The sequence below is a fragment of the Stegostoma tigrinum genome, chromosome 3, assembly GCF_030684315.1.
Source record: "Stegostoma tigrinum isolate sSteTig4 chromosome 3, sSteTig4.hap1, whole genome shotgun sequence".
Lineage (NCBI taxonomy): Eukaryota > Metazoa > Chordata > Chondrichthyes > Orectolobiformes > Stegostomatidae > Stegostoma > Stegostoma tigrinum.
The window spans coordinates 41,620,802-41,643,280 of record NC_081356.1 but is presented as its reverse complement, the minus strand read 5'-3'; the positions used below and the strand labels follow the sequence as shown (position 1 = coordinate 41,643,280).

General features: G+C 40.9%; 1 protein-coding gene across 3 annotated transcripts in view; it reads right to left on the bottom strand.

Moving 5' to 3' along the window:
* Positions 1–22,479, bottom strand: part of LOC125451162 (lysine-specific demethylase 4C-like) — a 378,541-nt gene that overhangs the window by 203,009 nt on the left and 153,053 nt on the right. For 2 of the 3 annotated variants that reach the window (XM_048527958.2, XM_059644532.1), the window contains one exon: positions 10,395–10,753. In XM_048527958.2, the coding sequence (XP_048383915.1) occupies positions 10,395–10,753 (359 nt within the window). Of the gene's footprint in view, positions 1–10,394; positions 10,754–15,511; positions 15,600–22,479 lie in introns of those variants that run through there. The other variant, XM_059644533.1, reaches the window with a different exon arrangement.

The window sequence follows — 22,479 nt, the reverse complement described above, 5'->3', positions numbered from 1 at the left end:
AAGTAGGTTATCTTGCATTTTATATGTTTGATTTGAACTGTTATGTAATGTGCCTTAAACTTGATGAATAAAGTAGAGCAAAACTGGATGATGAGTAACAATGGGAAGTCAATGCATCTTGTTTCTCCAAATTAGTAAAATGTGTGGCTTGATTTAAGATTTTTGGACAAAAATCAGCTAACACAACTTGAAAGCATGAAGCCATGGGACTTCAGACAGGAAGAGTCATGCTATTAATAACACCCCTTCAAATTGAAAAAAAAATCAACTTTAATACTGGTGGTAGCTATCTGAATGCAATGTGAGCACTGACTTTTTTTTCTTCTTTCATGTTACAACAGTCACACACTTCAAAATATTTTCTGTAAGGCATTTTAGAATATCTTGAGGTATTAATGTCAATATACAAAGACAGGAAAGAATGAGCATGATGAAAGTCTGCCCTATTTTTCCTTGTTCTGTACCTTTTAACACTTTGTTAATTTATAATATTTTCAAATCTGATTAAGGGCTCCCACCTGAAAATCCATTCTGTCCATTATACTTGAAAATACGAGATGACGCACTGATTTTTTTTTACACTAAAGTAATTACTTTTTTATTCAATATAGTTCACTACATTTATATTATTAAATACCTAATCCTAGAGGGGTTTTCTAGAGCGGAAATGACAGGCCACTGTTCCTAAGTCCTTAGTAATTATTTTACAATTAAAACACTAGACCAGTGAAAGATTACTATTCTTCAGATGCAATGAATATCTAATAAACTAGAATGGAATCTGTTGGGCAATGAAGACCAAGTAACAACAGTCATAACAAGAGGGTGAGGAACTCAATAAACTTGCAGCCAAACAAACCAAACACTTCCATAAACTAATTTCATGCCACTGAATTTATTGAAACTTCAATTCCTGTACTGGCTGAAGTCATTATGAAGGCCTGAGGCCTGCTAACCCTCAGGTTAAACTTCCCACTAGTTGTCTCTCTCTAATGAGAGAGAGTAGCCAATGGTCCTCAGACTTTAGTGACTTTCATTTCACTTCATCAAGGTAAACATCTGTGGAATTTTATTTGCTATCAAAGTATTAGTATTTCAATGTTATAGCCCACTGCTGTTAACTGCAAATTTGAATTGTCTAGCAATTTTGAGAGTATTTGAAAGGGCTGTTGTGCTGTCATAAAAAGGCTTAAGATTATTTCAAATGATTAGATAACTCAATTCTTTTTAACATTTAGTAACAGCATTTGTATTCTACAAACAGCATTTATATGTTACCAGCGCAGACACAAAACATTAAATGTTTACTTCTTTCCATACTTAACGTTCAACACTGCTCTTAGCCAGATATTTATCTACATCTATTTGGAAGTAATCTACGACAATGTGAACTACCTTTCAATAAAACACTATTCCACATATTAAGTGAACTACTTTGATCCATGATTTCAATACTGTACTCACAACTACTGGTTATACAATCATATTAAATTTAAAGATATCTCATATGCTTGTAACCTAAATATCTTGAACACTAAATATCTCCTCCTTTCTTAACTTCCCAATTTATTCCCCAGTAAATATAACTCAATGTTATGAATAGGTTTTCCAAATGGGGCTTTAAGCTCCAAAGATATTGCATGTCCTTGATAGGTTTGTCCCTGGCAGGGAGGAAGTGATAAGGTAAGGGAACCGTGGTTTACTAAAGAAATTGTATCTCTTGTTAAGCGGAAGAGGGGGGCTTATGTGACGTTGAGACGAGATGGTTCAGATGAGGTGATGGAGAGTTACAGATTAGCTAGGAAGGACTTAAAGAGAGAATGAAGAGGAGCAAGGAGGGGACATGAGCAGACATTGGCAGGTAGAATAAAGGAGAACCCTAAAGCTTTCTATAGCTATGTGAGGAATAAGAGGATGACTAGGGTAGGAGTAGGGCCGGTCAAAGACAAAAGTGGAAAGTTGTATGTGGACCCTGTGGAGATCGGAGAGGTACTAAACAAATATTTCTCATCTGTCTTCACTCAGGAAAAGCAAAATATTGTAGAAGAGAAGACTGAGTTACAGGCTATTAGAATTGAAAGGATTGAGGTTAGTAAGGAGGAGGTGTTATCAATTCTGGAAGGTGTGAAGGTAGATAAATCCCCTGCCCCAGATGGGATTTTTCTAAGGATTCTCTGGTAAGCTGGGGAGATGATGGAGCCTTTGGTCTCGATCTTTGAGTCCTCATTATCTACAGGTTTAGTACCAGAGGAATGGAGGGTTGCAAATGTTGTGCCCTTGTTCAAGAAAAGTAGTAGGGATGACCGGAGGTAATTATAGACCTGTGAGCCTTACGTCTGTTGTAGGAAAAGTTTTGGAAAGAATTATAAGACATAGGTTTTATAATCATCTAGCAAGCAACAACTTGATTGGAGATAGTCAACATGGATTCGTCAAGGGCAGGTCGTGTCTCACAAACTTCATTGAGTTTTTTGAGAAGGTGACCAAGCGTGTGGATGAGGGAAGGGCAGTTGATGTGGTGTACATGGACTTCAGTAAAGCCTTTGATAAGGTTCCACATGGTAGGCTATTGGAGAAAATGCAGAGGCATGGGATTGAGGGAGATTTAGCAACGTGGATGAGAAACTGGCTTTCTGTAAGAAGGCAACGAGTGATGGTTGATGGAAAATATTCAGCCTGGAGTCTGGTTACTAGTGGTGTGCTACAAGGATCTGTTTTGGGACCACGGCTGTTTGTCATTTTTATAAATGACTTGGATGCAGGCACAGGTGGATGGGTTAGTAAGTTTGCAGATGACACTAAAGTCGGTGGAGTGGTGGACAGTGTGGAAGAATGTTGCAGGTTGCAGGGAGACTTGGACAAACTGCAGAACTGGGCCGAAAGGTGGCAAATGGAGTTCAATGCAGATAAACGTGAGGTGATTCACTTTGGGAAGAATAATAGGAAGGCAGGATACTGGGTCAATGGAAAGATTCTTGGTTGTGTGGGTGTGCAGAAAGATCTTGATGTCCATGTACGTAGATCCCTGCAAGATGTCACCCAGGCTGATAGTGCTGTTAAGAAGGTTTATAGTGTGTTAGGTTTTATTGGTAGAGGGATTGAGTTCCAGAGCCGTGATGTCATGCTGCAACTGTACAAAACGCTAATGCAGCCTCACTTGGAATACTGCGTACAGTTCTGGTCGCCCCATTACAGGATGTGGAAGCATTGGAAAAGGTGCAGAGGAGATTTACAAAGATGTTGCCTGGTCTGGAGTGAAGGTCTTATGAGGAAAGGCTGAGGGACTTAGGTCTGTTCTCACTGGAGAGAAGAAGGCTCAGAGGAGATTTAACAGAGACATACAAGGTGATCAGAGGATTAAGATAGGGTGGACAATGAGAGTCTTTTTCCTAGGATGATGACGTCAGCTTGTATGAGGAGGCATATCTGCAAATTGAGGGGTGATAGATTTAAGTCAGAGGCAGGTTCTTTACTCAGAGTGGTAAGGGCGTGGAGTGCCCTGCCTGCCAATGTAGTTAACTCAGCCACATTAGGGGCATTTAAACAGTCCTTGGATAAGCATAAGGATGATGATGGGATAGTGTAGGGAGATGGGCTTAGATTAGTTCACAGGTTGGCGCAACATCAAGGGCTGAAGGGCCTGTTCTGCGCTGCATTGTTTTATGTTCTAAGTCCCCCTTATCTGTACTCACTGTAATCCAGAAAGTTCTTTACAAAACAGGTTACTTAAAATCGCACTCAATATTTTAAATGTAGCTTTGACATAGAATTAGCCAATTAAAATATTTACAACTGTTTCAAGGTAAGGAAGACTGGAGGAGACTAGTTAACACATTTTCCTTTATCCCTCAAGTACTATCTGCTAAATGTAAAGATCAGACATCAAATTATGATGAACAGACTCATCTAAATTGAGGATGGAAAACTCATCAGAAAATAATTTCAGAGACACCAAATGGTCCTTTCTGTAGAAATGGAAAAATTCAAATCTCATTTTAAGGTTGCAAAAAACAAAGTGCGAGAGAAACTCGGTATCTTGAACAGATTCTATGGTGAGAGAAACAGAGCTACCAGTTTGAGTCTAAATATGACACTTCCCCCAAATGAGAGTTTCAAAGGATTCAGCTCTGAAAATGGGACATGTTGAACTCAAAGTATTAACTCTCTCTCTCTCTTGCCACAGATGCTGCCAGGACTACTGCTGGATTTCTCCAGCACCTTTGCTTTCTTTTTCAGATATCCAGCACCTGTAGCAATTCTAAGTATACTCCACTCATCAACACTATATTTTAAGAATATGTGCAGTATTGCCTTCCTACAGCCCCCAAATGTAAAGATTTTATAACTAGTATTGAAATATGTTGCAATAAAGCATATAGAGCATTAATAAATGATATCGCAGGTTGGACTTCTCCTGAAGGAACAATAATCTCTTGATAGTCCTTAAAAGAGACAATCTGGGAGGCTGTGTCTTAATGGTATTATTGCTAGACAATTAATCCAGAACTCAGCTACTGTTCTGAAGGCCCGAGTTCAAATTCCAATAAAGAATCTCGAATTACGAGTGTAACGATGACCATGAAACAATTGTCAATTGTCAGAAACACCTATCAGGTTCCCTAATGTCCTTCAGGGAAGGAAATCTGTCAACCATACCTGGTCTGTGACTCTAGACCCACAGCAATCTTGCTGACTTTTAAGTGCAATTAAGAATGGGCAAGAAATGCTGGCCTAGTCAGAGGCACCCACATTCTGTGAATGAATAAAATTATAAAATGATACACCAATAGACACCCTTACGCCCATTATCCCTCTTTGAAATAATTGTTGAATAAATCATGCAACCCTGCTCTTTCTTCCTAATGCTGAAAAAAAAATTTCCCTTGACTATTCATTCAATCCCCTTCAGGACCAAGCAGTGCATTTCCAAATTCACTTGTTCAGAAAAAGTTACCTCCTGTCATCTTAGGTTCGTTTCTCTGTCAGTTTAAATCTTTATCCGATGCTTATCGACCTTTATAACCCTGGAAACAGTATTTTCTTTAAGGTAACTCTCAGTTTTCAACACCTCTACCAGGTTACATCTCAGCTCTAAGGAGAATAATCCCAGCTTCAAGTTCACAGAACTCGAACTCTCTCATTCTAGTACCATTTAGCAAGAAAGTTTTCCGCATTCTCTCAGAGACCATGATATCTTTCCTAAAATATGGTACCAGAATTGAATATAACTGAGACTTTATATAGATTCAGCTTCATTTCTTTGTTTTTTATACCCTATGCCTCTATTAAAAAATCCAATTGATCAAATTAGAAAAATACAATTTTATATCAACCCGCATAGTACAAAATATAGCAGCATTCGTAAACAAGAATATGCAAACGCCTGATCTTCAATAACCGGTTATACGGCTTCACCATAAAAGAAATTAGACTAAACATTCAGCAGGTAAGGTCAGTTGTCAAGGGCATCAGTGTGGAACATATCCAAGACAAGCCATTAACGGTGATATAAATGGCCTGCTTACAAAAACAGGAGTCTCTGCCAATTTAGCTTCTAACGCCTAAAAGGAATCCCTGAAGTGGTGTGACTTAATTGTTCAGGACCAATAAAACATGCAAGTATAAACTCTGTGAGACACAGAGCAGTTGAACAGCTCCATTGAGCAACAATTTCACCCAACGCACTTCTCTGTAAATATTTAAAAAATTGAACAATACTGTAAAATTGTTCTGGTGACACGGGTCTGAATCCTGCCACAGCAGATGGCGGAATGTGAATTCAATAAGAAAAATCTGGAACTAAGAATCTAATGATAACCGTGAATCCATTGTCAATAGTCAAAAAAACCCTTCAGATTCGTTGTTCTCCTTCAGGAAAGGAATTCTGACATCCTCGCTTAATCTGGCCTACATGTGACTCCAGACCCACAACAATGTGGTGGACACTCAACTGCCCTCCAAACAGCCTAGCAAACTGTTCACCACCCCACCAACCTCCGGATACAACGCATCATCCTCCGACACTTCCGCCATCTACAATCCGACCCCACCACCCAAGACATTTTTTCATCCCCACCCTTGTCTGCTTTCCGGAGAGACCACTCTCTCCGTGACTCCCTTGTTCGCTCCAAACTGCCCTCCAACTCCACCACACCCAGCACCTTCCCCTGCAAACGCAGGAAATGCTACACTTGCCCCCACACCTCCTCCCTCACCCCTATCCCAGGCCCCAAGATGACTTTCCACATTAAGCAGAGGTTCACCTGCACATCTGCCAATGTGGTATACTGCATCCACTGTACCCGGTGTGGCCTCCTCTACAATGGGGAAACCAAGCGGAGGCTTGGGGACCGCTTTGCAGAACACCTCTGCTCGGTTCGCAATAAACAACTGCACCTCCCAGTCGCAAACCATTTCCACTCCCCCTCCCATTCTTTAGATGACATGTCCATCATGGGCCTCCTGCAGTGCCACAACGATGCCACCCGAAGGTTGCAGGAACAGCAACTCATATTCCGCTTGGGAACCCTGCAGCCATATGGTATCAATGTGGATTTCACCAGCTTCAAAATCTCCCCTTCCCCCACCGCATCCCAAAACCAGCCCAGTTCGTCCCCTCCCCCCACTGCGCCACACAACCAGCCCAGCTCTTCCCCTCCACCCACTGCATCCCAAAACCAGTCCAACCTGTCTCTGCCTCCCTAACGTGTTCTTCTTCTCACCCATCCCTTCCTCCCACCCCAAGCCGCACCTCCATCTCCGACCTACTAACCTTATCCCACCTCCTTGACTTGTCCGTCTTCCCTGGACTCACCTATCCCCTCCCTACCTATACTTTCCTCTCCACCTATCTTCTTTTCTCTCCATCTTCGGTCCGCCTCCCCCTCTCTCCCTATTTATTCCAGAACCCTCACCCCATCCCCCTCTCTGATGAAGGGTCTAGGCCCAAAACGTCAGCTTTTGTGCTCCTGAGATGCTGCTTGGCCTGCTGTGTTCATCCAGCCTCACATTTCATTATCTTGGATTCTCCAGCATCTGCAGTTCCCATTATCACTATTCAGTTCTATCAATCGCTACAAAGTCTCAAACATATCAAACCAGACTGAGCAACTGGCATCAACCCAGGCACTGGAAAAGACAATGGCAGAAACAGTCCTGTTGATTTTGCAGAGTCCTCCTTACTGACATCTGGGGGTTAGCACCAAAATTGGGAGAGCTGATTCACAGACTAGTCGAGTAACAGCCTGCCACAGTCGGAATCACAGAACCATACCTCACAGAGAATGACTCAGAGGCCACCATTAACCATCCCTTGATATATTCTGTCCCAATGGCAGGACAAACTCAGTAGAGGTGGCGTCACAGTCATATACAATTAGGAAAGGAATCGCCCTGGACGTCCTCAACATTGACTCTGAAACCACATGGCTTCAGGTTAAACATAGGCAAGGAAAACTCATGTCGTCCCTAGGCCAAGGAATCAATACTCTTCTTAACAACACTTGGAAGAAGCACTGGTTGGGGGGGGGGGGGGAGTGGTGTGTGTGCGCGTGTGTGTGGTGTATGTATGTATGTATGTATGTGAGAGAAACAATGGTGCAAAATGTACTCTGGGTGGAAGATTTCCATGTTCACCACAAGGAGTGGCATGGCAGCCGCACTAATGATTGGCTGGTCATGTCCTAAATAATATCGGTGCTAGACTAGATCTGCAGTAGGTAGTAAAGGAAACCAACAAGAGGGAAAAACATATTTGATCTCATCTTTACCAAGCTGCCAGCTGCAGATGTATCTGCCCATGACAGTAAAGTTAAAAGTAACCCACTGCATAGACCTTGTGGAGATGAAGTCTTGCCTCCAAATTGAGAATAACCTCCATCACATTGTGTGGCATTATCCCCTTGCTAAATGGAACAGACTTTGAACAGAAGTAGCAACTTAAGACTGGGCATCCATAACGCGCTGTGGGCAATTAACAGCAGCAGAGTCATACTCCAGCACAATGTTACCTCATTGTCTGGCATATCCCCCTCTCAACCATCACCATCAAGCCAGGGGATCAACACTGGTTCATTGTAGAGTGCAGGAGGGCATGCCAGGAGCAGCACCAGACAGACTTAAAAATATTACGTTAACTTACCAAACAGGACTTCTTTCATACCAAACAGCATAAGCAGCAAAAGGTAGACAGAGCTAAGCAAACCTACAGCCAACAGATAAGATGTAAGCTCTTCAGATCTGCCACATCCAGTCAGGAATGATAGTGGACAGTTAAGCAACTCAAAGGACGAGGAGGCTGCATAAATATCCTCATCTTGAATAATGGAAGAGCCCAAACCATCAGAGGAAAAAGATAAGGCTGAGATTGTAGTCATCTTCAGCCAGAAATGCCGAGTGAATGAACACATTGTGGCCTTCTCCAGTGGTCTCCAGCAATACAGATACCAGTCCTTAGCCGATTCGATATACTCCATGTGATACCAAGAAATGGTTGGAAGCAGTGGGTATTTCAAAGGCTACGGGTCCTGCAATCGTCCGGCAATAGTACTGAAGATTTATGCTCCAGAACTTGCCACTTCCCTAGCCAAGCTTTTCCATGATGTGAAGGTACCTGTGTCAGACTGGAGTGGACAAGATCAAAAGTCACATGATAGTAGGTTATAATCCAACAGGTTTATTTGAAATCATAAGTTTTCAGAGCTCTGATACTTCTGATGAAGGAGCTGAGCTAAAAAAGCTTGTGATTTCAAATAAACTAGTTGCACTATAACCTGACATCATGTGACTTCTGACCAAGCTCTTCCAGTAGAGTTACAATACTGACATTTATCCAACAATGTGGAAAGTTGGCAAGGCATGCCCTGTACATAAAAAAGGACAAATCTGACCAGCCACTTATTGCCACATCAGTCTACTCTCAATCATCAGGAAAGTGACGAAAGGTGTCATCAACAGTGCTATCAAACAGCACCTGCTCAGCAATAACTTGCTCAGTGGCCCCCAGTTTAGATTCTACCAGGGTCACTCAGCTCCTGCCCAAATTATAGTCTTGGCTCAAACACGGACAAAAGGCCTGAATTCCAGAGGTGAGGCAAGAGTGACAGCCCTTGACGTCCAGGCTGCATTTGACTGACAGTGGCATCAAGGAGCCATAGCAAAACTAGAATCAGCTGATATCGGGGACAAATTCTCTGCTCTTTGGAGTCGAACCGAACCAATAGGATGATGGTCATAGTAACCGGAGGTTGGTCATCTCAACTTCAGGCAATCTCTGCACGAGTTCATCAGGGTAGTGTCCTAGGTCCAATCATCTTCAGCTGCTCCATCAATTACCTTTCCTCCATCATACGATCAGAAGTGGAGATGTTTGCTGATAATTGCACAATGTTCAGCACCACTCATGACTCCTCGGATACTGTAGCAGGCCTGTCCCAATGCAGCAAAAAAAATGGACAATTTCCACAGGTGGACTGACAAGTGGCAAGTAACATTCACACCACAGAAATGCCAGCTATGGCCATCACCAACAAGAAAGAATCTAATCACTGCCTCTTGACATTCAATGTTATTACCAGGCAGCACCTTCCACACCTACAACCACTTCCATCCAGAAGGGCTGCCAATTCATGGGAACACCACAACCTGCACAAGTTGCCCATCAAGCCACTCAGCATCCTGATTTGGAAATATAATCACCATTCCTTCACTGCTGCTGGGTGAAAATCCTGGAATTCCCTCCCGAATAGCATTGTGGGTCAACCCACTGCAAGTGGACTGCAGCTGTTCAAAAAAGCAGCTCACCTCCACCTTTTCAAGGGAAACAAGGGACAGGCAATAAATTCTGACCTTGTAATGATGACAATATCCCACGAATGAATTTTAAAAAGCGCTTTGGAAATATTGGGTCCAGGGCCTGCTAAATTTATTAACAATTGGTTTCCCAATTTTTTCTTTGGATTACACATTCTGAGAATTAGCACCAATGCAGAACAACACAGACCTATAGATTAACAATGCTAACTATAGCACTGAGATTGGCAGTTTACGATGTACCTTCATTTACGTAATAAAAGGTAAGTGGCATCGAGTTGCTAAGCCAACGATCTACATCTTCCCAGTCTTTACTTATCCTCTCAAATTTAATGCACAATCCATGACCAGAATATTCATTTAACTGAGAGTTAACTCAAATTCTTCACTGCAACAATTATGTACGTTTTCTGGGAAAAATGGCACCCGAAGAATCCAATGATTCACCAATGTAGACTTTTCCAACTACATCTACCAACTCTTATCCATACTGTATTGTTAAGTTTGAATTATGGAAAAAAAATAGTGTTATACATTAATTCACCACACACACTTCTTGGACATATTCTTAAAAGTATTATTACACTTGGTATTTCTCCAGGCTCTAAGCCATTTTCTCCACACTCTGTTTCGCTAGTTTCCTCCTCTGTGGAGACACTGCTTGTTTCACGTCGTTTCCAGCAGCTCTGTTCAGTGTCTGTGGCAATATTATCAAATGATTTCTGACATATTTTGGCCTTCTCATGGAACACATCTTCCTCTTTACACATTGGCGGATCCTTGGCTGTGCTGCTGTCCACTTTAATGCCAACATGTGTACGTTCTGAAGAATTGTTGACTGCACCAAACGTATCCATTGATGTTAGTGATAAACTGTCATCCAGTTTTCTCTTTCCATTACCTTTATTTTTGCATTTGGTGCTGGCAAGATTGGTATTAGTCTCTGTGCAGAGAAAAAAAACAAACATATTGATATGAATTGTTACATAAAACTAAACTAAATGTTAACAGCATAACTAAAGACTATACATGTTCAGTACTTATTGTAAAAGGAATATTGCTTTCACCACTTCAAATAACTATTTCCTTAAATCAGCAATGAACTATGTCAGCTGGCAGAAAGCCAGTGAAATAACTGCAGTCATGCAAATGTTGAAAAAAAATCAAACACTGAGGGAACCCTAATTATATTATCTGGCAAGAATGCAACAAAAAAAATCAACTGTGATATGAGTGTGCGTGACAGAATGGTTGCAGGGTACTCAGCCAACAAATTTCAAACAAGAGTGCCTTCAGGCGTCCTATCTCAAATTTCTAGCAAGTACCATGGACGAAATACAGGCCTAACGAGGAGTTATGTCGAAATCTACAAATCATATCAAAATAGCAGTACAGTTAATTCCTCACAGAACAAAACGAAACAGCAAAATAAAATCAAAAAGATGGAGAAAGGACTGAAAACTGGCACATCGTATTCAATGATAACAGGTGTAGAAATGGATGAACACAGCGGGCTAATTTTTCCGAAGAAGGGTCTAGGCCCAAAACATCAGCTTTCCTGCTCCTCTGATGCTGCTTGCCCTGCTGTGTTCATCCATCTTTACACCTTGTTATGTCAGATTCTCCAGCATCTGCAGTTCCTACTATCTCTACCATATTCAATATCAGGTCATTTTGAGGTGTCTTGGCTGAGAAATAGTAGTTGGATTAGGATCACGAAAACAGAATCTGACATTTTTTGTTAGAACATTGATGATTGGCTGACAAAGGAATGCAAGAAACAGAAGCAGGAGCAGAATGACCCTTCAATTCTGTAGGACATTTTGGAAGATCAAGGCTGAACTTTCTCGCTCTATCCCTTGACTTTCTTAGTGCCCAAAAGTCGACTAATCTCAATATACAAGTCTACCGAGCATCTTCAGCTACTTAAGTCGAGATATCCAAATATGCACAATCTTCTAAATGAAAAAAAATTTCATCTCAGGTCTTAGATATATGTCCCCTTATTTTGATACTATGACCCTAACGTTTCGTCTTCAAACTAAGGAAAAGCAACCTCTCAGGGCTCACTATATCATTTCCTTTCAGAACTCGATATTTTCAATGATCACCTTTCATTCTTTGAAAACTCAGAATACACGCCCAGTCTGCTCAACTTCTTTTGAAATGAGAGCTTTCACACCACAGACTCAGTCTTGTGAACCTTCAAAATTACACACAATCTTAGGTTAGAAGACCAAAACTGCAAACAGTGTAAAAGGTGTAATCTCACTAAAGGCCTGTATATATTTTTTATCTATTTTCAAGACATGAGTGTCACCAGCTACAGTAACATGTATTTCCAATCCCTAATTACCTTTACGAAGGTAGTGAACTGTCCTCCTGAAAAGCTGCAGTCTTAACAGTGCTGTTAGGAAGTTCCAGGATTTTGACCCAGCAATATGGAATGAATTACGATACCGTTCCAAGTCTAGATCTTTGTAACTTGAAAGGGAACTTACAGGTGGTGCTCTTTCCATGCATCTGCCATTCTACTCCTTTGTAAGTTTGGAAGGTGCTGTCAAAGGAGCCTTGGCGAGTTGCTGCAGCATATTCTTTTTTAATTTCATTATACACCTGATTTGAGTTTTGTAGATGGGAGACAAGTATTGGGAAAACAGGAGGAGAGTTACTCATTGCAGAATTCCTCGCCTCTGACCTGCTCTTGTAGCCACAACATTTATAAAACTTGTCCATTTCAGTTTTTGGTCAATGGTAACAATTCAATTATAATAATACTATAGCGATGGCCAAATTCTCTCTTGTTAGAGATGGCTTTTGTCTGGCATCTGGGTGGCGCAAATATTACTTTTCCACTTACCAGCACAAGCCAGAATATTTCCAGGTCATACTGAATATAGAAATTGATTTCTTCAGGTTCTAAGGGATTTAAATAGTGCTGAACATTTGTGTAATCATCAGCAAACATCCCCACTTTTAACTCTTGATGGAGGGATGGTCACAGATGCAGCAGCTGAAGATTACTAGGCGTAGGAAACAATCCTAAACAGTTGCTGTAATGATCTCCTTGGATTGAAATGATGGATCTCCAATCATATCATCCTCTCTGTTCGTATGACTGAATTCAGTTTTGAGAATTCCTGAGAATTGTTTTCTCCATTTCCATTGATTCGTGCTTTGCTAGTACTGGTTGACACCATTTCCAGTCAAATGCGACCTTGATGTTCTAGGCAGTTACTTTCACCTCACGTTTGAAGTTCAGCCCTTTTGTCCATTTTTGGACCAAAGCCGTAATGAGGTCAGGAGCTGAGTGTCTCTAACAGAACTGAAACTAGCATCAGTGAGCAGGTCATCACCGAGAAAATTAACTTAATAAAACCATTGCTAATGATCAATTCCACAAGGCTCCTTACTCTTAAACTCCAATCATTTTGAAATAAAGGCCAAATAAACTATTGGTTTTACGAATTGTTCATTACCGCCGTATATTAACTCACTGTCTTTTGTAAACAAGGTTAAACTATCTCTCCGAATTTCATATTCATGCTCTCCCAACTTATTAAAAAAAAATTGCTTTACAATGTTTCATTCAAAGTGGATGACAGTTATAGTCATTACAGCATAGGAAGAGGTCACTCATTCCAACAAGTCCATGCCAGTTTCCTGCAAGCAATCCAATAAGTCTCAGTCTTCCATGGCTCTACATATTTATATTCCTTAAATGAACATCCAATATTCTTTTAAAATCATTTACCGATTCTGCTTCAATTCATTTACCCTCGTCTGCAGCAAGTTGTAAAAAGTCTTCCCCACAACTCCCTGCAACTCTTGCCCAAAGACTCAAACCTGCATTCGTTAGTCATTGTAGCTCAACAAATGAAAACAGATTTTCCTCACCTATGCAAATCTGTCATAATCTTGTACACTCAATCATATCTCCCCTCAACCTCCTTCACTCCAAAGGAAACTCCAGTTTCTCAAACTTAACCTTGAAGCTAAAATTCTTATTTCTGGAATCAATTGGTAAATCTTTTCTGCATCCTCTCAAGATTCTTACATGCTTCATAAAATGTGGTGACTAGAATTGGATGTAATATTCTTGTGCTCTAACCAGAGCATTGCAAAAGTTGTTGCATTAATGGCTTTGACTTAATATTAACCTCTTTGGTACAACTCCACCAAATATGTTGATGTTTTCACATACAGAGACATACTTACCTTTGAATGTTTTCATTGCAGACAGTGATGGATTTGTTTATTTTAAACTGAAGAGTCAGGTCTTTCCCAGGGCTCTCCCTTTCAACATGAAAAGTTCAATAATTTCACACTCGCCCACAGTATTCTTCAACTGCCATCTTCTTGCACAATTGCTTAACTGATCAATATCCTTTCTAATGTATTAATATTGTCCATTGATCTTATTTTCACAACTAGTTCTGTATAGTCAACAAAAGGTAAGATGTATTGTATTCAGTTCCCTCATGTAAGTCATTGGTGAGCGTTGTAAATAATAAAGATCCAAGGGCTAATTCTGAAAGAATTCCAGCATTTGTTCACTCCCACCGTGGAATTGACTAATTTAGCCCTTCTCTCTGTTTTCTGCCCATTAGCCAATCATCAGTCCATCAGCTCTAATCTTGTACAACATTTCAAGGAATGCCTTCTAAAAGTGTGAACTTTTACCGCATCTCCAGCAGTTTCCATTTATGCTGGTTGCATCCTCAAAACACCAACAGATTTTTCCAATGTAATTTCCTTTTCATGACCTGTGCTATCTCTGATGTTTAGTGATGTTCCAAATGGCCAGTTGTAAGCTCCAGCATTTTCCTACTATTATTGTCAAGTTAACCAGCCTTACATTTCTTGCTTTCATTCTCTATGCTTTCTTGAACAGATGTATTACATTTGATACCATCCAGCATTCCCTCACTTCTTAATGAATTAGAAATTCGAATTTCTTTTGGAGACTTAGAAGACACAACATTTCATCTAAGAGAGAATTTAGTAACTTTAGCCCAACTCTCTATTTCTTTGTTTTTACCAATATTAATCGCTTCAAATTTCTCATTCATTTGACTCTTGGTTCTTGAGATTTTACAGTTTCTCCTTTGCGCATTCTACTGTAAAAAGCAGGTGATACCCATTTATCGCAAATTTTTGCCATTTCTTTTACTGTCCTTAAACTAATTATTCAGCCTCGAGCCTAAGAAACCTACTTTGCCTAATTTTTTTCTCTTTTACAAAACTAAATTTAGGAGATCTTGTTTTTAGACTTCTTCATTGTTCTGTCTTGATATTCATCCCTTCCCCTAAAATCAAATTCTTGGTCATTCCTTGAAGGTTTTTAAAATCCCTAAATCCAAATTTCCCTCAGTTGCCATTGCAGTTTTCCTTTTCCATCAAGTTTTTGTTATTCTAGGATATTACATATTGATTTACAGTTACAAACTATTCCTTTCATATTTGTCATTATTTGTGTCCTATCTTTTAATCTAACATCCCTATTTTCCTCAGCCATTTTCCTGCCCCAGCTTAAATTTGAGATCTTAGTTTCAATTTAATTGAATCTTACTCTAGCTTCTTAGGAAATTCTATCCTGTTATGATCACTCTTCCCCAGAAGATCCTTTACCATAAAATTACAAACATATTGTCTCATTCATTAGAATAGATCTAAAATAGCTTGCTTCTATAGTTGTTACCTTAAAGCAGTTTTCCAGAAAACTGCCTTGAAAGCACTCTGTGAACTTGTCCTCCAAGTTATTTTTCTCAATTTTGTTCGACTTGGCTCTAATAAGATTAAAGAACAAGTGTATCACCCTTGTTACATCCATGTCCAAATTCCTAAATTTACCCCTCTCCAACATTATGATTTTGATAGTATGCTTAAAAATTACACCCATCAGTGTTTGTTGTCCATTGTTATTCCTCAGCTCCAGTTTTACTGGTTCTACATTTTTATTTTCTAAGTAAGTTTCGTTGCCAATACTGCTTTTATTTCATCCATCATCCATCATCAAAATTAACTCTCATATTTTCAATTTTGTCCAACTTTTCAATGCCTTGGAATAGTTCCTGTACTTGATCACTCTCCAACCAGGGACAGCACCTTCCATTTTAACATGTTATTTTTCTCTGGTGAAAACTTAGTCACTGATCTCCTTTATGATGCTTCAAAATCTGCTTCTTCCTAACACAAGCAGCTGACGTTACTCAGATCATGACTCTGCTCTACAACTCCTTTAATTTTAAAATTTACTGTTACTTGATTTTTTTTTCTTATATCCCAAGCACTCTTTCAGCTATATACTTAAACCACTAATTGGTTGTCCCTTTGCCAATTTTCATTAAGCTTAGTTAGCAATCTAGAGGCAATTACTTTTGTAATTATAGACTCGAGTTATGTAGCATGGAAACAGACCCTTCGGTCCAACCATCCCATGCCAAACATAATCCCAAACTAAACTAGTCCTACCTTCCTGCTCCTGGCCCATATCTCTCTAGCCTTTTGTATTCACGTAATTATTCAAATACTTTTTAAATGTTGCAATTGTACCTATATCTAACACTTCTTTGGGAAGTTCATTCCACACACAAGCCACTATCTGTGCAAGAAAATTATTCTTCATGTGATTTTTTTTTGATCTCTCTCCTCTTACTTTAAAAATATGCCTCCTAGTCTTGAAATCCCCCATCCTAGGAAAAAGACAACTACCATCAACTCTATCTATACCTCTTACTATTTTATAAAATTCTATCAGGTCACCTCTCAACTTCCTATGCTCCAGTGGAAAAAGTCCCAGCCTACCCAGCCTTTCTTTATAACTCAAACTTTCCATACCCGGCAACATCGTGGTAAATTCCTTCTGAGCCTCTCCAGCTTAATAATATCCTTCGTATAACTGGGTGACCAGAACTTTATATGGTATTCCGAAAGAGGCCTTGCCAATATCCTGTGCAACCTCAATCTGACTTCCCAACTCCTACAGGAGGGCATGCACGCCAAACGCCTTTTTAACCACCCTGTCTATATGTGACACAAACTTTAAAGAATTATGTACCTGCACCCCTAGCTCACTCTGTTCTACAACACTATCCAAGGGCCCGCCATTATTGTATACGCCCTACCCTTGTTCGTTGTACCAAAATGCAATGCCTCACATTTATGCAAATTGAACTCCATCTGCCATTTTTCAGCCCATTGATCCATTTGATCAAGATTCTTTTATAATCTTAGAAAACTTTCTTCAATATCTACTATGCCACCAGTTTCGGAGTTGTCCACAAATTTATTAACCATGTCTTCTACATTCTCATCCAAATCATTTATATAAATGACAAAAGAGGACACAGAACCAATCCCTGCAGAACACCGCTACTCACAGGCTTCCAGTCCAAAAAGCAGCCCTCCACCACCACTATCTGACTCTTGTCATTAAGCTAATTATGTATCTAATTGGCAAGCTCACCCTGAATCCCACGTGACCTAATTTTACCAATTAGTCTACCATGCAGAACCTTATTGAAGGCTTTATTAAAATCCAATAAAACAATGCCTACTGCTCTGCTATCAACGATCTTTTTGGTAACTTTCTCAAAAAGCTCAATCAATAAAAGTATTTGAAACTATTACAGGGTGGGACAAAGTAGATTATTTCCAGTAATTGAACTATCAAGAATAAAGTCCCACAGATTCAAAATTTGGAACAGCAAAATAATACTTACTTGCATTTCTTTCAGAACGTGACATTTACTTCCACGGTTAATGGCTGAAGTAGAAACATGTTAGATTTCAAACAGCTACATAGATGAAAGAAAAGTTGAAGAGAAGTAAAACCAGAGCGGACAGATTTGACGAGAACTGTTGGTTTGGCTGGAAGGTAAATGTGTCACCGGCTAACAAGGCAGAAAACCCAGTTCCTCTGTTTTAACTTAAGATAATAAAATGTGAGGCTAGATGAACACAGCAGGCCAAGCAGCATCTCAGGAGCACAAAAGCTGACGTTTCGGGCCTAGACCCTGCATCAGAGAGGGGGATGGGGACAGGGAACTGGAATAAATAGGGAGAGAGTGGGAGGCAGACCGAAGATGGACAGAAAAGAAGATAGGTGAAGAGGAGAGTATAGGTGGGGAGGTAGGGAAGACGGACAGGTCAAAGAGGTGGGATGAGGTTAGTAGGTAGGAGATGGAGGTGCAGCTTGGGGTGGGAGGAAGGGATGGGTAAGAGGAAGAACAGATTAGGGAGGCAGAGACAGGCTGGACTGGTTTTGGGATGCAGTGGGTGGAGGGGAAGAGCTGGGCTGGTTGTGTGGTGCAGTGGGAGGAGGGGACGAACTGGGCTTTTGTGCTTCTGAGATGCTGCTGGGTCTGCTGTGTTCATCCAGCCTCACATTTTATTATCTTAGATTCTCCAGCATCTGCAGTTCCCATTATCACTCCTCTGTTTTAACTTCTGGGTATCAAATAAATTGAAGTGTACCACAACTTTCTTTATCCAAATCCAATACTACAGCATTTGGGAGTACTGCTGGAAAGACGATATTTTGACAAGGCTTTTCATCTTGCACTCATCAGGACAATTTACAATAAATATGAATGTGAAACAATACTTAACATTATATAAGAAGAGAGTAAGTTCGTAGAAATAGGAACTCTGATTGGTAGTATCACTGCCATGGAGAGAGTGTCAGTTAAACAAAACATACCTTTTCTCAACAAAACTATAACTTGTTTCAACATATACTCAAAAATGAATTTCTGATGCAAATCTAACTTTTTTTCCACAGTGATGATATACCACTAACCTATTAGTTAGTCTTCAAAAATATGTGTGCTGAAATCAATCTAGAGCTATAGTGTGTGATGAAGTAAGATGGAAATACGTTTGAAAAAATATTAAGCAAATGAGCAAATGTTTGATTCATTTTAAATGGCTGAAATATTACCTTGGGTTGTTTTGTTCTAAATGGCAGGTGAACTATGACCAAATGTTGGTTACCTTATCAATTTTTACAGCTAATATCATTAATGGAGTGTAATATTCATCATTTTGAATATGAGCTGATTTGATTATACATTTGCATCTAGCCACATAGTTTAACAATCTCAAATGCAATATAAACATACACCAGCAAGAAAAGAATAACTGCTCTTTGCCATGTATATTACAAGGAAATGACCAGAAAAAGAACACAATTAAGTACCATATATCCATGTGTCTCAATCATTAATATATTCACTAACTGTAAAGTTGTGTGGTCTTCTCATGAGGGCTTAGTAAGTCCATCAATTGCTTTTTTTAAAAATGTAAACAGATGGCTAAGTCAATTGTTACTTTTGCAGAATTTGGCCTTTCATCAATTTGATCATCATGTTCCATAACAAAGCTTTGCCTACAATTACGTTGCATTCAAAACCATCTATTATGTTGTCACCCATATACAACTAAGCCTCTAAGATTCTTGCGTAGATTTATAGTTCAGGTTGTGGATGTTGTGATTTGTTCGCTCGCAGGGCTGGTTCATTAGTTCGCAGGCATTTCATTATCCTACTGGACAGCATCATCAGTGCAGCCTCCAATGAAGTGCTGTTGTGCTTTCCCATCTGGTAGTTTAACACTGGGATCCGTTGGATTTGATTAGGTCATTTCCAGTTCTACTTCACAGTGGTGTACATATTGGGTCTAGTTCTATGCCTTCTTGGTAGAGAACCGAGCCTCGAGGAATTGCCGTGCTTATCTGTTTCGCCTGTCCTAGGATCCTGGTATTGTCCAAATTGAGCTGGTGGTTCTCCTTAACCATGTGAATGGAGATGGGCGAGTATTGGTCATGTCTTTTTGTTGCTAGTTGGTGTTCATGTACACTTGTGGCCAGTTTTCTTTGTGTCTGTCCAATGTAATGTTTGTCACAGACCTTGCATGGAATTTTGCATATTATGTTGGTTCTGTCCATAGTGGGTAATACTACCATTGGACAAAGGGTGCATGACAGTAATACTAAACAAATAGGACTATCTCAATACAGCACAGACACTACTAGCAGACATGAACACATACCGGCAAGTGCAAATAGACCCAGCACCACAAATGGGTAATAAAATAATCAACACACTAAAGAGACTCAAACCGGACAAATCAACAAAACCGACTACCTAAAAATGAAACCATAAGGGACAAACACTCCCCGAATCTATGGCCTCCCAAAAGATACACAACCCGGAAGTATCCCTCAGACACACAGTCTCCTTCCCAGGCACCCCAATACGTAGGTTTGCCAAGGAGTTACAATGAGGACGAAAGCACATCGTCAGCAAGTCATCCCAATCAATTCACTCAGCCCAGGAGTTCCTCAATTCTCTCAAGGACATAAGAATAGACGATGACGAGATCATGGTGTCATTTGACATTAACGCCCTATTCACATCAATTGACATACCACTGACAAGAGTAACACTAGCAATATTACAAAAAGAATGAGACCCAAGTGACAACATCTCCACAGACAACATGCTGAAACTACTGGACCTATGCCTCACGCCCCACTTCACCTTTCATGGCCAAATCTATGAACAGATCAATGAGACACCCCTGAGGTCACCTATCTCCAGACTAATAGCAGAAGTGGTGAGGCTGAGACGTGAAAGCGTGGCCCTCCCACAAATCTAACCGAAACTATGGATCTGATACATAGATGACACTTCCATCATCATCAAACAGACCAAACTAGAGGAGACATGCCAACTAATAACTAACACTCTCACCGGCATCAAATTCACTAGGGAAGAAGAAAAGAACAAACAGCTCCCATTCCTGGATGTCATGGCAGAATCCAGGGCCAACGTGGAATTCCCGATAGAGGTACATAGAAAAGCCACACACACTGACCTCGCACTGAATTTCAACAGTTAACGGTCATTGTAACATCATTTATCTTTGCCTATCTGCTCCGAAAAACCTCAATTATGTGCTTTTCATCTTGACACACAACCACTGCAATTGTCTCAGAGATAATGGGAACTGCAGATGCTGGAGAATTTCACGATAATAAAATGTGAGGCTGGATGAACACAGCAGGCCAAGCAGCATCTCAGGAGCACAAAAGCTGACGTTTCGGGCCTAGACCCTTCATCAGAGAGGGGGATGGGGAGAGGGAACTGGAATAAATAGGGAGAGAGGGGGAGGCAGACCGAAGATGGAGAGTAAAGAAGATAGGTGGAGAGAGTATAGGTGGGGAGGTAGGGAGGGGATAGGTCAGTCCAGGGAAGACGGACAGGTCAAGGAGGTGGGATAAGGTTAGTAGGTAGCTGGGGGTGCGGCTTGGGGTGGGAGGAAGGGATGGGTGAGAGGAAGAACAGGTTAGGGAGGCAGAGACAGGTTGGACTGGTTTTGGGATGCAGTGGGTGGGGGGGAAGAGCTGGGCTGGTTGTGTGGTGCAGTGGGGGGAGGGGACGAACTGGGCTGGCTTAGGGATGCAGTAGGGGAAGGGGAGATTTTGAAACTGGTGAAGTCCACATTGATACCATATGGCTGCAGGGTTCCCAGGCGGAATATGAGTTGCTGTTCCTGCAACCTTCGGGTGGCATCATTGTGGCAGTGCAGGAGGCCCATGATGGACATGTCATCTAGAGAATGGGAGGGGGAGTGGAAATGGTTTGCGACTGGGAGGTGCAGTTGTTTGTTGCAAACTGAGCGGAGGTGTTCTGCAAAGCGGTCCCCAAGCCTCTGCTTGGTTTCCCCAATGTAGAGGAAGCCGCACCGGGTACAGTGGATGCAGTATACCACATTGGCAGATGTGCAGGTGAACCTCTGCTTAATGTGGAATGTCATCTTGGGGCCTGGGATAGGGGTGAGGGAGGAGGTGTGGGGGCAAGTGTAGCATTTCCTGCGGTTGCAGGGGAAGGTGCCGGGTGTGGTGGGGTTGGAGGGCAGTGTGGAGCGAACAAGGGAGTCACGGAGAGAGTGGTCTCTCGGAAAGCAGACAGGGGTGGGGATGGAAAAATGTCTTGGGTGGTGGGGTCGGATTGTAAATGGCGGAAGTGTCGGAGGATGATGCGTTGTATATCCCGCCACACATCCCTCACACCCCGCCCCCGCCACAACCGCCCTAAGAGGATCCCCCTCGTTCTCACACACCACCCTACCAACCTCCGGATACAACGGATACAATGGTAACATGATCACTTCTTACATACTAACACAGGGAAAATCATGGATGAAGCAGTTGATAATGATTGGACCTCGGACACCATCTTGAGGAATTCCAGCAATATCCTGACCAATACGGTTGTGCTCTCCCAACTGCAAACATCTTCCTTTAAGTTAAACATGACTCCAATGAGTGCAGAATGTCCTTGACACCAAGTGATTTCAGTTTTACTAAGACTTCTGATGTTATAAATCCAGTCAAAAACTGCCAATGAATACAAATCACCAATCAATATTGCTTCCCGTTAATGTCATAATTTCTGAATTTGCTCTCCATGTTTTAGTCCTTTACTTCACTATTGAATGACAACTTATGGAGGGATATTGCTATACAAATGATAGTGGTCCTGCACCATCTTGTTCAAGTGGTTGTTTTTCTATTGCGTGTTAACTGGTTTTGTGATTAATTAGTATATTATCATTTTTGAATATAAATTTCTAAAACAGGCAGACGGATTTTGGTTTCAG